General features: G+C 40.9%; 1 protein-coding gene across 1 annotated transcript in view; it reads right to left on the minus strand.

Moving 5' to 3' along the window:
• The window catches only part of LOC111873268 (cartilage oligomeric matrix protein), a 49,311-nt gene that overhangs the window by 6,170 nt on the left and 28,782 nt on the right, over positions 1 to 14,359 (minus strand). The window contains exons 6-16 of the mRNA XM_023867834.2: positions 14,175 to 14,248; positions 12,514 to 12,571; positions 8,473 to 8,640; positions 7,883 to 8,002; positions 7,186 to 7,286; positions 6,112 to 6,333; positions 4,378 to 4,524; positions 3,711 to 3,815; positions 2,969 to 3,076; positions 2,499 to 2,667; positions 1,039 to 1,216 (exon numbers count right to left, since the gene is read on the minus strand). Of these exons, the coding sequence (XP_023723602.1) occupies positions 1,039 to 1,216; positions 2,499 to 2,667; positions 2,969 to 3,076; positions 3,711 to 3,815; positions 4,378 to 4,524; positions 6,112 to 6,333; positions 7,186 to 7,286; positions 7,883 to 8,002; positions 8,473 to 8,640; positions 12,514 to 12,571; positions 14,175 to 14,248 (1,450 nt within the window). The remainder of the gene's footprint in view (positions 1 to 1,038; positions 1,217 to 2,498; positions 2,668 to 2,968; positions 3,077 to 3,710; positions 3,816 to 4,377; positions 4,525 to 6,111; positions 6,334 to 7,185; positions 7,287 to 7,882; positions 8,003 to 8,472; positions 8,641 to 12,513; positions 12,572 to 14,174; positions 14,249 to 14,359) is intronic.

Below are 14,359 nucleotides of genomic sequence, written 5' to 3' on the forward strand. Positions count from 1 at the left end.
GATATTGCATTTGGTATGACAGCCCATCAAGAACCATATACAGCAGAACACCCATTTAGTGCTTTTTGATTTAAGGTCTTGTCTCATTTAAAGGTCAATTTATGTGCTTCAAAGTCAATAATTTCAGTGTTAAATTTTATCCATTTTAAGATTTTCTTCAGTTTAGTGTTGACACCCATTACTCACCAAAATATACTTAAATGTGGGGGTGGGGGTCACTGTTCAGGTGACTCAGTTATGCGAAGGGACTTTTGTCCCTGAAAACTACTGTATCAAAAATTAATATAAGAGGAACACACTGAAAGGACAATGAGCACATTTCTGGGGCTCAAAACAGCATGACTGAGTCAAAACTGTGCATACAACTCAGTGGATATGCATGGCAGTTTGTACTGAAACTGCATGTAGGACGCTAATGTTTCTTGTGGCAGAGAAATAAAATCGCAGACATGCAGAATAAAAATGGATAACAGAAGCAGAATAACAGAACAGTCATCGGTATATGCATTAGCAGGGTCACTTATTATTGTATTAGGGCCCTTTTTTCATGTTTTTTTCAGCCAATTTTCATCAAAAGAACGTAAATTAACGGAATAGCCGTTTGAAGAAAATTTCAATTGACATCTATCATAAATATGCAAATTAATAAGGTTTTGCCTAAACAAAATGATCCTAACCACGAAAACTTCACCCAAACTAACAAAATTTTACACCGATTTAAATAAAAAATAATAGAAAAAATAACAACAAGCTAAGAAAGAAAGATACACCGAGGCCGCCAAAAGCAACCAATAAGAAAGTTGCCCCAGGAAAAATAAAAAATACATCAAATAACAGGAAATGTAGAGCCTGAATAAAGGATTACCATGATAGGGTAAAATATGTAAGAACAATTAGACACTGAATGAGTCAGTAACATTTCAATACTGATATTACATACATTTATGTATTACAAAAAAAAAAACAGTTCTGTGGGGAACTTATGAAACCTAGTTTCTTTACAAAAAATCCTGTCTTCCCATTGGTTAACCAACTTACTTGTCTCTGTCAATGTTGCTGTCACATGCATCGCCTACAAGATCATTGTCAGAGTCAACCTGGTTCGCATTCGGGATATGGACACAGTTATCGCACATGTCTCCCAGCCCATCCCTGTCGGTGTCCCGCTGATCAGGATTCCTCTTCTTGGGACAGTTGTCCAGGTGATTAGGAATTCCTGCACAAGAAGATATTCCTTTACTGATACTAAGAATTCCTTTGCTCAGTTCTGCTTCTGAACACTGACCAGTTCGCATATTAAAAGCTGCTATTAAAGAAATGTTATGATGAAATTAACAGCATTTCTAAACTATCTACACATATAGAGTGCTGTGGTCAAATCAGGGTAACACCCAGTGCCATTCTTCAATGCCAGGGAGACACTTGGCAAGAATTCTAAAAACTGACACAAAAATAAATACATTATAATTTACATAATTTCGGATCTCTCTGAGACAGAAGCGTCAGCCTCTTCAAATATGTATGTTTTGTGACCAAGAATGGTCTCGTGTTATTCATGCCAAGAACTGAGTGCTGGAGCATTCTTGCACACTGAGCATTAGGACTACAATCCTGCACATGTCATAATTACAGGTCTGAAAAACTGTAATTTTATCTCCTGTTCTGTAAGAATGTGAAACTTGGTTCACACACTAAGGAAAGAAGGTGGAATATGTAGTTTACATGGTGGTGATAAATGAGGTTCTGATTTTCTGGGTTATAACACAGCATAATCTAAGAGGTGGTTATCAGGTTCTGAAGGAATGTGCTGCCTCTATCTTTGGGGTAGAACATTTGTCCCAAAATGTCAGTAACCATTCGCAAGTCTTCATGTCACCATAATCTGGAAGATCATAAAATAAATACACTGAGGGTGTTTGAGAACAGGGTGCTGAGGAGAGTGTTTGAACTGAACAGGGAGTAACACGGCGATGAAGAACATTGCATAATGGCGAGCTCTGTAATTTTTACTGTTCGAGTGAATGATTCAAGGAGAATAAGATGGGCATGACATGTAGTATACTGGGGGGAACTGAGAAACACATGTAAAATTTTAGTCAGGAAAACTCTCACTTATGTAAGATTTGAGGTTTGAGTCTGCTTTTACCGGTTCTCATGGTCTCTTCGCTTGTGGATTTCTTATATTTTTCCTTCTACCCTGAAGATGGAGGCGATACGTTCCTCCGAAACGTCGGTTAACACCACATATACACAGCGCCAAATCCCAGAAGACTGCTTTCTTCACTCTCACATTTTGTATGCAGAGTGTATTTTATGTGGTTTATTTTACGACACCATTGGTATCCAGACTAACCAGCAGCTAGGAGGAGGATGGGTGGTAAATTGGAAAGGATATGAAAGGGAGCAGTTGTGGCTTACTCAAGCTACCTTCCTGCACGTGCCTTGCCAGAGGACAACCCTGTATCATAGAGTTAGCTATGTAATTATGTAGGCTGTACCATCATCATCCATGTCATCATCACAAGCATCTCCCTTGCCGTCTTTGTCAACATCTTCCTGGTCAAAGTTGGGGATGGTCGGACAGTTGTCACAAGCATCCCCCTGCTTATCAGCTCCATCCTGGTCTGTGTCCGACTGATCAGGGTTTGGAATCAGTGGACAGTTGTCCTATTGAAACAAAATATATGTCTTGGTGTGAATAAAGATGTAGTTATCTCTGTGCTTAATTAAACACCACACCGCAAAAATGTATGGGAAAGCAGAGATACAGCTCCATGCATTCTTAACCTTGGAACTCGATGGTGGTGAGCAATCTTCTTTAGGCCTTAGATGCTTTATGCCTAGCAAAGAGCCATGATCCTGACTGAGGGGGGCTGGGTGGACCTCACAGCTGGTGCGGAAGCCATGAAGAAGAGGAAAATTTCTGCCCCTGCCAGAAATTGGATTTGATTTAACGTACATTACTTACTGGACTGTTGGGTATTCCATCGTTGTCTGCATCTGAGTCACAAATGTCTCCAATGCCGTCCTTGTCAGCATCCTCCTGTCCTGAGTTTGGTATCCCCACACAGTTGTCCTGTAAGGAATACAGACCATAAGTTTGGGGCTTGACACTTCATTACATTCGTCTTACTCCTTTCATGGATATACTCGTATTAATTAACTGATAATGAGTAAAATGGGAGCCAAATTCAGAAATTTTAAGCAGTTATGACAATTTGAAAGAAAGATAAAAACATGACATAAATAAGAGATTCCAGTAAAAAAAATTACAATTAACATAAAGTAATATACAGTAAGTGTTATCTGATAATGAAATATGTTAAAAAATTTGTTGAGAGCATCTGTCTGTGACTTAAATACACATTTAAGCATCAATGCCAAGCATTCCAATAATACACTACAAGCCAGTTAGTTACACAACTGATGGTGCACTACATAAATTACAAATACAGAACATCTGATGACACTGAAGAGAAACCATGTCATCAAATCTAATCTCAGATTTTATCAACAGCAGTTTCTCAGTCTCTCCAAGCAATGGCTGAGATAGTACATTAGATTCAGCCAAAACATTTCCTTCCACACCCTTTCAAATTCGTTAATAACAAATCACCTCACTATTCACTGAGATGCAATAATCTTATTAAATAAATTTTTAGGGCTTTCAGAGGATCTTCTGAGAAATATTGCTCAAGAGTTCTCTTTACCTTCCGACACTTTGCATCGGCACAACCTAGGTCATAGTCTGGCCAGCCGTCCAAGTCACGGTCAGGTCCGCACACGTGGCCATCTCCTGCCCAGCCAATTTTACACTATGCACAAAAGACACAACATGAACGTCTGTAAACAAGTAAACACCTGCAGAAGCCTTCTGTGAAGTGCAAAGCCTGAAGCAGACACAATTTGCAAATGTATTTCTCCATTGGTCTTGAAGCACATCATTGCAGATATTGTCACAACCCAGAAGGCTGTCAACTCGATAAAGTTTGATCCAAGGCTCTTGTAGAGTAGGCATAAGCAAATAAAATTCAGTTTAATTTAAATTTCTCACAGCAGTGTCTACAAAGAATACTATCTTCTGGGATGTGATAGTGTGTAGTCCTGTTTCAGACCAAGATACAGCAACCTTTTTCAGGGTCGAGGTTGCTGCTTGTTTTCTGCTCACCTGTTACATGACATAACTTTGGTCCTGAAGTTGCAGGCAGTACATTCCTTCAAAATGTTGAGGAACTCTACTGGACTACACAGTGTCACATCCCAGAAGAGGGTACTCTTCTAATAAAATTCACTTAACAACTTGCAGTGTACACCCCATATCATGAATATAATTTTGTATATTTCTGCTGAATGTTACTTGCAATTAATGAGCCTTACCTCACAGGAATATCGTGTACCCTTGAGGAGACAGTGGGCATTGGTATCGCAGCGTGTGCCATCAGGACAGAGACCTGGGGAGTTGTGGCAGCCCATTGACTGGTCACCCACATAACCCTTTTGGCACTCCCCACACAAATAGGAGCCCTACGGGGGAACAAACATTTCTGTCAAATACAAGGGTTAAAAAAGCATTATAAATTACACAGATGTTCCCTTAAAGTTTACTTAATCCTCTGCACAACATAGGCCAACTAGATCAGCTTGGAGATACATTTGTTAAGGCCAGCTGCAGTTGAAGAGTTCAACCTGTTACTCAATTAGCGTAGTATCTCTGTCAAAGATATGGCATAAAGTGTGACACATTGATATTTACAGCAAGAACTGCCTTACATATAATGTATTCTCCGTGACATTTTAAAGTTATTTGCGGAAAATAATGTCAGCTTTTTGTGCAATTGCACTAATCACCATCAGCGTTGGTGTTGTTGCAGGTAGCTGTATGGCTGAGATTGGTAGTCAAAGGGTTAATAATGTATCAACTGCTGAAGTTATTTATTGTGAAATGATATGGGAGTTCCAGTTTATGTAGTTGTAAGTGATCCTGAATTGCTGTCAATGATCAGCAAATTTAATGACACTATTTGTCTGTGTATATACAGAGAAGTGAGCCATGCCTCAACAGATGGCTTCCATGAGAATAAGTCAATAAATTAGCTTGCTAATATTATCATTTTACATGCTTGGAAGTGGCTTTTCACAAATAATGTACACATTTTAAACCAGTATGAAAGCACAAGAGAATAACACTTGGCACAAAGAAAACTATTATGATGTGGGTTTGGGAATTTGTTCCTGTAAGTATCACTAATGTGAATTACAGTTATGATACAGTTGTGGAGCATGACATTTTGAGAAGAAACATTAGCCAAATCCTGAGGCAGAGGGACCTTGAGAAAATCCTTGTAACCGAGCACATACATCCCACATGACAATTATGCAAATTTGAGCTAGAAGCTGAGGAATGAAAGTAGAAGGAAATGTAAGCTAAAAATGAAACGGTTTCTGTTACACCTCGTTCTATTTTACGTAGGAATTTCTTATAACTGATTCTGATGTAAGGATTGCAGTTAGCCTGAATACTGACTTCCTGGTCATGCAGTCTGTAGCCTAGTCACTACGACTCAGGTATCCAGGCTTCCACACACAAATCAGAAACCTTTCGCTGCTTTAAGTGCATCTAACTTGAGGGAATGAGATTCAGAGTTAAATGCCCAGTCTGATTTCTGTGTAGACTTTCTTTTTGTCACAGACTGAACCCTTCAGCTCTAAGAAACACGAGACTTTGGAGATGTGAAGACCCCCCACCTTCAGTGGTCAGAAGTCACATTAAACCCTGTATCCCCTCTGCCAACCATTATCCTCATGATTATCCTATAACTGGGGGTAACAGAACCTGTCTGATTGGTGCCCCCACCTCTGAAATGGATTCTATACCCGTACATATGAGGACAGAGGCTTGAAAGGTCAATGCAGACCATAACTAACCGAAATATAAATACATACATCCAGTGCTATCTTTTTGTAAAAACATGCTTGCTGGTAGTGTCACACTCAGTTTTGGCCTCAAGGCCAGAGACTTGAGACTTTGACAAGTTTGTCGGTACACATCAACCATCTGCTGGTATGTATGCTGGGTGGAAGAGGCGCTGTGACAGGCTGGGCGCAACATACCTCAACATTATTGCAGATGGAATTTCGGGCGCAGCCTCCGTTCCTGCCATCATTACACTCGTCGATATCATAACACTGCTGTCTCTTGTAGTACGCCTCTTCCAGACCAATCCCCTCCACTCCAGGACTGCCTGTGAACCCAGGGGGGCACGGGTCACAACGAAAGCCTGGGTTCAGGTTCGTGCATCGAACCCGTGGATCGCACGGCTCTGCTAAATCACACTGCAAAGTCACCAGACTGATTTAACTGACAGCAAGCGCCTTGTTCAATTCCTACGTTATGTAACCCTTTATAAAACAATGGCAAATATACGTACCTCCAGATTCTCTGAATAAATCAGCAGTAATTATTTCCTTAAACAGCATTAACCACTTGGTCTTTGCAATTAAGAATAATTTACAGGAGACTGAATCTCTGTACTTTTCACACGCATTGAATACTATGTCATGTAATTCATCATGGTTTGGTGAAAAGTGAAGATTACTCTGTTCCAGGCTGCAATGGTGTGCAGTTGCAGAGCGCTGTTCATATTTCAAAAGAACATGCCACTGTTCTCTTCAGGGCAGAAACCTACTCTTCCTGATTATACAGTATCCATTACACTTCTATCCTGAAGACAGAAGCAGCACATTCTTCCGAAATTTAAGCAACAATCTATCAGACTACAAATCATCTCATTGCAGGAGACAGCACTCATCACAGTCATCACCATGAGATCCTCAAATCTTACACACAAAATGTGACGTATTTTCTGGAAGTAAAAACTGCACCTTATTTGAATGGGCTTCAGGAATTGTGTCATAAATGATTTTTCATGGATCACAGTTAAAAAGAAAGACCATCAGGGAAAAGGAGTCATGAGGAACCACATATTGTGTTTGCGGTTCTCACAGTGCTCTGTATGTAGAGCATGGCCTTCTGGGATGTGTGACAGTGGAGTCGAGTAGAAGCTCGATGATGTTCCTCTGAAATTTCAGCAAACTTCAACTGGACTACACAGCATTATATCCTAGAAGGCAGCACATTTCATTCATAATTCTCCTGAGAGGCAGAAAGCATGCAGATGCACCAACCTCATCCAAGTCATGACAAGAGGTTCCATTTCCTGTGGCTCCCGGGGGACATGAACCACAGCGGAAGTATGGGGGATCCTCCGTCGGGCCACACTGCACACCTGCACAACAATGCCAACCCTCAGAACAACAGTTTCAGTAACATGCGGACATTACTGGCTAATTCTTGCCTTATCCAATGACATTTCAGCTGCAGAATTTGTATTTCAGATATGATGGGAAGATTATCATGAAAAAGCAGTAGACAAGGATTTGGAAGGAGATATACATACACTTCGACATTTGCGTGGATAGACTGAAGTAGTAAGTAAATAATGTCAGTCCAGATAGCTGAAAAGCTAGCCAAGATTCAAACTAGTGCCTTACAAATGTAAGTCTACCTCTATACCAGACATGGACAAAATATACCTTCATTTCTTACAAAAATATTAAATGCAAAAAACCTGCTGAGTGGAAAGCCTGTACCTAAACACCTGTGCCACATCTGTCTGGGGTTCTCAAATTTCTGAAAATTATATGTGCATCTGATATTTAGTAAGTTTAGCAACCCTGCAGAAGGAAGGAAGGAAAGAGAAGAAAAAGGGTAAAAGGAAGAAAGTAAATGAAAGCAAGAACAATGGCAAACATCAATGCCATAAACAAATGACTCTTTCCATACTTTTAACTGAAATTTGTCAACAAGATTTATCCTACATACCGGGCGAACATGGGTTATTTTCGCAGCCACTGCGGGGTTTGCACCTCTGTCCGTCACCAACATACCCACTGGGACAGGGACCACACTGGAAGCCTTCCACAGTATCGTAGCACCTCACACCTGTAACACATGGATCAGTGACGCAGCAGGAAGGAGAGATTTGAGATCTGAAGTTCCAGCAGCAGCGAACATTAAGATTACAGTCTTCTGGGATATAATAGTACCATGTGGTCTCTTAGATGATAAATGTTTCGGGGTAACAGACAGCCTCCATCTTCAGTGTATTAGAGCAATGGCTCTGTGTAGTATGGAGATACTCATACAGGCAGCAGGTTCCTCTAAGATGTGTCATCTACCAGACTACACTGTGTCACATCCCATAAGACAGTGATCTTCATTATAAATGGAGGCTTCTGAACTTTGCATTTTCAAAGATGATGTTTCTAACATGATAGAATCTCGACTTCTTACCCACATGACTCACTTACTCCCACTTTACCGTCCAACAAACTCAAAACTCATTAAAATCTTTAACATATATACATAGTCATGCTGATAAAGCCATCCTCTCTGAACTATGAAACACTCACCATGAAAACATGGCCTTTCCTGGCAGGTACGACCAGGCTTGCAATGACGTCCATCACCAACATAACCCCTCGGACACTGACCGCATCGAGGGCCATCAGCCGTATCCTGGCATTCAGCCCCCGGGAAGCAGGGTGATGGGTTGCTTTGACACGTTACCTTCGGTGGAGCTGTGAAAACATTGCCAATGACACAAGATCTCTGCTTCCACTAATAATGGAAATTGACATCAAGAATTACACTCTTTGTATGTTCTGGGACTGACCATGTTTCTTCCACATTTCTGCCATCTGCTACCCTTCAGTTTTCAGCTTAACTGTTCTGCTCACCTCCATACAACCCCTTGCTTTCTTTTGCTTGATCAGCAAACCTACCCCTTGTATTTGTCACTTGTGCAACCAAGCTAGAGCCACACTCACTGCTGTGATCTGCATGTTTCATGGCCCCTGATCATCTTATTCTCATTTCTTTAACACCTAACCACCGAGTTCTATTATGCTCATGTGACTGACTTATATTGTGTTGTATCCCCATTTCAGACCATCCAGAGTAGCAATCAGAAAGAAAAGGAACGTGGACACGGGCATATCGTTCCTACATCCCCCCACCCCTATCTGAAATGGCAGCAGAGGGTGGTTAGCTATTTTATTAATGTTAACATGGTTTGGTTGCAAGTGCAGTGACTATTTTTTGTTCACATGTCATTTTTAGCATAGGTTTCTTATTTTGAAAAAAATAAAAGAGGGTTTGTGAGAGCACCTTGCTGTCTGTCTGTCCTCCCTTAATGTTGCCAGGCAACAGCTAGGTAAGCACGTTCCCATAGCAATGAATACACATGCAACAATACAAGAACTGCTGGATATAGTGTTTTCTACACAGTCTGTGGCATATCAGACACTCAATATGTATAGAAAGGGAAATAGGCATCTTCCTGGAACTTCTACCTTTATGTCTGGGCAAAGAGGCACAGCCTGATCGCTAGGTGGATCTCCTGTATTTTGCTTGCATTGCCCTTGTATGGTGCACTGCGCTATGTAGGGCCATATTAATTTGGTGTTTATTTCTTGTGATTTTGTTTGTCTCCTTGTTGGCTCATGTGACAACTGCAGCTCCCACTGTGGGCATATGACCTTCCAGACTGCGATGAAGGGGAAGTAACCCAATTTTGGATGCCATGGGAAATTACTTCAGGTCTGAGGACCATGGACCCACTTCGAAACTTCATTTGGTAGTATGTGTGAAGTCTATTTCACAGAATGATATAATTGATTAGGCATGCAGAGACAGTCAGAGGGATAAGTGTAATCCAAAGGAGTCATATTGATCTATTGGTCCCTTCTTAACAGAACAGGGCCATGGGTCTCAGCATGAGACTGTTGCAGGACCTCACCTTAGCTTATCAGCATGTCCACTTCATCTAATGAGTTTCTGTTGCCGGTGGAGATGTAATCAGGTAGGCTACTTTTGTTTTGGGTGTACACATGGAAGACAGCATCTATATGGGACAAATCTAACACTTTCAGCTCTTTGATACTGGATCTTGTATCTAGCTAAATTCAGTAAAATATCTTACAGGGGTTACAACAACTTAGGGTTGCCTTAAATGCCCAGTGCACTGATAAGGTTTATTCCTCTGCATTGTCACAAGCAGTCTCGAAAGCCAATTTGGTCACATTAACATGAAGTGCAGTGTCTTCCCCTGGAAGTTTTCATTTAGAGTAGTTGAGCAATTGCCAATGCATATGACATTTGTGGAAGATTTTGTTGGGCATTCTTGCAGGAGATTATCTCTTGGAATAGAGCATATACATTTCATTTTTCCTTGGGTACAGTGTTTCACTTTTCTCATCAACCAGGTGTGAAACACCTCGTGATACATATATTGTGGGAAGAAGGAGAGACCAGTTATGTAGATTCATATAAACTGAGTTGTCAGGAGACTGCAGAGTTGTGGAAGGTGTTAGACCAATTTCCAGAGCTGTTTCACGCTGGTTTGGACATGCTGAAAGGCACTAAATGTGACACTGACTTAGTCAACCAGAAGCCAGTATGATCTGCCCCGTACCAGTTATTGCTGCCCAAACTGGCTATGAAGCGAGAGCAGGTTAGCAGAGAAGAATAAATCTTAGCATACTGAATTGCTGACGCTCTGGTCTGATCCACTGTACTATGGTTATACAGAGCAACTGCTGGCAGAAAGCCCATGACCCGAACCAAGTTAAGAGCCTTTATTCTGTAAGGGTTTGAACTTGTTTTGAATGTTCTATGTGAATGTGCGGCACTGAAACTGTCTGACTGTCCAGTATCTGTCATTCCTATCTTATTCCTGGAGTGGCTTGAACTTGAGCTCCTTGTGACACTTCAGTTGGACAGAGCAGAGGCTGGTTCTGGTTGTCCGACAGTTATTCTCATTGCAGTAGTTCCATTTTCTCTTGTTTCTTTTTCCTTCTCTTGTGCAAGGTCTACTCAAAGTCACCATCTGGGAAATACTGCCCCCGTAGTATGTGTTTATGTCCCACACTTGCCAAAGTAATGTATGTCAGTGTTTGTGAAGTTTTCTTTTGTGTGCTTGGGTGCACGTTGCACATGACGAATATGTGACAGGCGACATTCTGAAACAAGGTCAATATATATGTCTCTGCATGTGTCCATAAGATGTGAAGACACTGTGTATGTGTCTAACACCTGAATAGTGGCAGTCTTTTCCTTCTCAGTTGCAAATATGTTTATTATTTGCACATACTGATGTGAACTGCTGTACAGATATTTTGTTCACAAAATATCTTTTGGTGTTTCTGGATTATTGGAGTGAATTCCCCTGAAGCTTGAAGTGTTCTCCAGCTAATGCTGTGCATCATTATCACCTTGAACTGCCTGCTATGGCAGGTTGCTAGACAGTGGATCTGCATCTGACCCGGAGTTGCCCTAAGGATGTAACTCTCTTACCCACAACTAGGGTGTCCTTGGATGTTCCCATAGGGTTTGGCATGCTCTATATTATGGTCTGGCAAAATAGTACACGTGATACTATGTATGTATTCTGCTGCTACCTCCCCTAACACCAAGGGTTGAAGTTCAGGGATGGTGGTTTGGCTGTACATGACCTCAGTGTCTTAAATAGTTTGTTAATCAGCTTGTACAGCCCCTTCCTGCACACGTGTAGTTCTGTCCTTCCCCGAAGTTCTCCCTGCTACCTGTCAGTCTTACCTGCAACCGGATCAGGAAGTGTTGCTTCTTGGTCTTGAGACTGGCAACATTTTGTTCCTAATCAGCTGAGATGTCTGCTTTTTGGGGTCACGAGATGAGTGGTGGTACATATTCCATTGTTTTCTCACCTCTTATATATCAACTTGGTTTTTTTACTTAATTGATGAACCCTACCCCTTCAGTTTGGTTAAAGTAACTTATGACTCTGTATTTTATTATTATTCTGTTAGACTGCATTTGTTATTGGCCTTGGCCCGCATTTTATGTCAACTGTGCAACCAAGTTCAAGCCACTCCAGAATCAGTCTTCATGCTGCAATCACAAAGACTTGTTACATGTGTTACAGCCCTATCATTCTTCCTGCTGTATTCATTTCTTCAATTCACACCCATTAAGTTCTTTTACAACAACTATGTCACTTATCCAATTTGGAACAATCCTAAATAGTGGCCAGAAAGGGAAGGAAGGTGGGTAGGAAGAGGTAGGGGCATATCTGCCCTACATCGCCCTCTGCTCCCCATCTTAACTTCATCACAAAAAATAACACCAACTTCCCACATAATATGACACAAACGGTTTGCTTTTGTGTTAAGTACCGAATCAGTTTTATTTATATTGCTACATAACATGTTTATATTAGCCAACTAATTGTCACGGTATGAACAAAACAGCAGCAGAAATCATTTTCATTTAACAGAAATTAAGAGGGGGGACTGAAAATTGTGCTGCCCCAAGTGTTGCTTTGTTCAGTTCGCTTGTGCTGTCGTGCTGACCCCGCACGGGTGAACTCGTGAATTGAAGCTAATTGTCTGTGACTGAATTATTTCAGTTCTTACCTGGAGCACATAGTTCACACTGTTCTAGAAGTTCACGGAGGTAATGGATCTCAGAACGCTGGAACATTTTAAAAGAAAATGTCATAATATGGTTAATATACTAGAGCAGATTTACAAAAGAATCTAATCTTGCATGTGAAAAATGAAAGAATTTGAACTAGCCTATAGCAGCTTTGTGACTGAGAATTAATACCACACTTCTTAGAGAGGGAAATTCCATGCATCAGGGTCTTACTAGTTGATGGTGTATTATTGTAACAATATTTTAAATTGTAGTTTCTAATACAAGCAAGAATAGGAATTGTGTATTTTGCAGTTGACTTGTATATTTATAAGCCACTGTGTTGGGGACTAGGCACATGTTCTTTATTTAACGTGCTCTGCGTAATTCTGTGCATTGTTTCCATGATTTCTGCCTTCTGGATGTGATGCCACATACTCTGGCAGGTCATTACTAATCTTTCAGGCAAATGTGCCGCCTCCATCTTCAGAGTCATATTTCTTTGCATCAGATCCTGTAAAAAAGAGGCAATTTGTCCCTGTGCTTAACTAATTAAGCAGTACACCATGAAGGAGTAGGGGGGAGTGGATGTATAGATCTACATTTTACTGAACTCGGCACTAGTTGGAGGTGAGTGGTCAGCTTCACGCCCTTGCAGCTTTACCCCTGGCAAAAGAGCCCCCGGTACCCATTGGCTATGAGCCTGGGTGGGCCCCAGACCTGGTCTGGACAATATGGAGAAGAGAAAATTCTGACCCTACCAGGACTCGAACTCCGAGCCCTTGGTCGTCCAGCCTGTAAGCAGTCTCTATACCAACTTTGCTGCCCTGACTACCATTTCAGATCCTGTTTCAATAATATTTTTTCACAAATCATTGTATTTAAAAATAAATTCTAGAATTATAGTCCTTCTCACCATAGGCAATTTGTACCAGCACTTAATTAAATAATTTTCCTGGGGAGTAAAGCGCAGCCGGCGCATAAGGCTGACAACCTTACATCCATCTTTGAGCCGATTGTCTAGAGAGTGTGGGATCCTCAACGTCTCACAACCCTATGGACCTTCATGGCCTGGTACAGGGAGGTTGGAGAAAATTACATAAAGAAGAACTTTTATAATTTGTACTCTCCAACATACAAGTATATAATTAGTGTAAACATATGAAGGGGAATAAGACGTGTGGGACCTGTAAAAGCTTTAGACAGATCACAAATGGATCCTAGATTTTAGACAAAATTTTGATGGGGAATGATGTCTTGGCAAACCTAGTCATTGATGGGATGCTAATATTAAAACTGAATATAAGGAAAAATATGTTGTGGTGTGCATTGGATGTAGCTGGGTCAGAACAATGTTCAGCAGCAGGGTTTTGTGAATACGATGACAAACTTATTGTCTCCATATAATGCAGTGAATTTCTTAACTAGGTGAGCAACTATTAGCTTCAAAAGAAAGACTGCATTGCCTGTAGTTAGCTCATGTAGGTCATATCATAGCTCAGGTGGTTCGATTCCAGTGGCACAACCGACTGACAGATTGAGTCCTGGTTTATTTAAGACACTTTATCAAACATCCGGGTTATGCAGAGATGACAAGATGATACACAGTCTACCCTGCATCATGCCTTAAAATGAAACTGGACGAGACCAATCAACTCACCTGGCTTGCAACTTCTTCCTTGAGCTTCTTCAGGGCAATGATGAGATCATTAAGTGTTTTGATGACGAGATTATCTGTTAGACAGAAACCATAACTTGTATAAGGTGCATCAACAACTTTATTTAAACATCGCTCTATTAAATTATGTTAATCAGTTCAGAAATGAAACTTATTGGATCAATATT

This window comes from Cryptotermes secundus, unplaced genomic scaffold (assembly GCF_002891405.2).
Source record: "Cryptotermes secundus unplaced genomic scaffold, Csec_1.0 scaffold1269, whole genome shotgun sequence".
NCBI classification, from domain to species: domain Eukaryota; kingdom Metazoa; phylum Arthropoda; class Insecta; order Blattodea; family Kalotermitidae; genus Cryptotermes; species Cryptotermes secundus.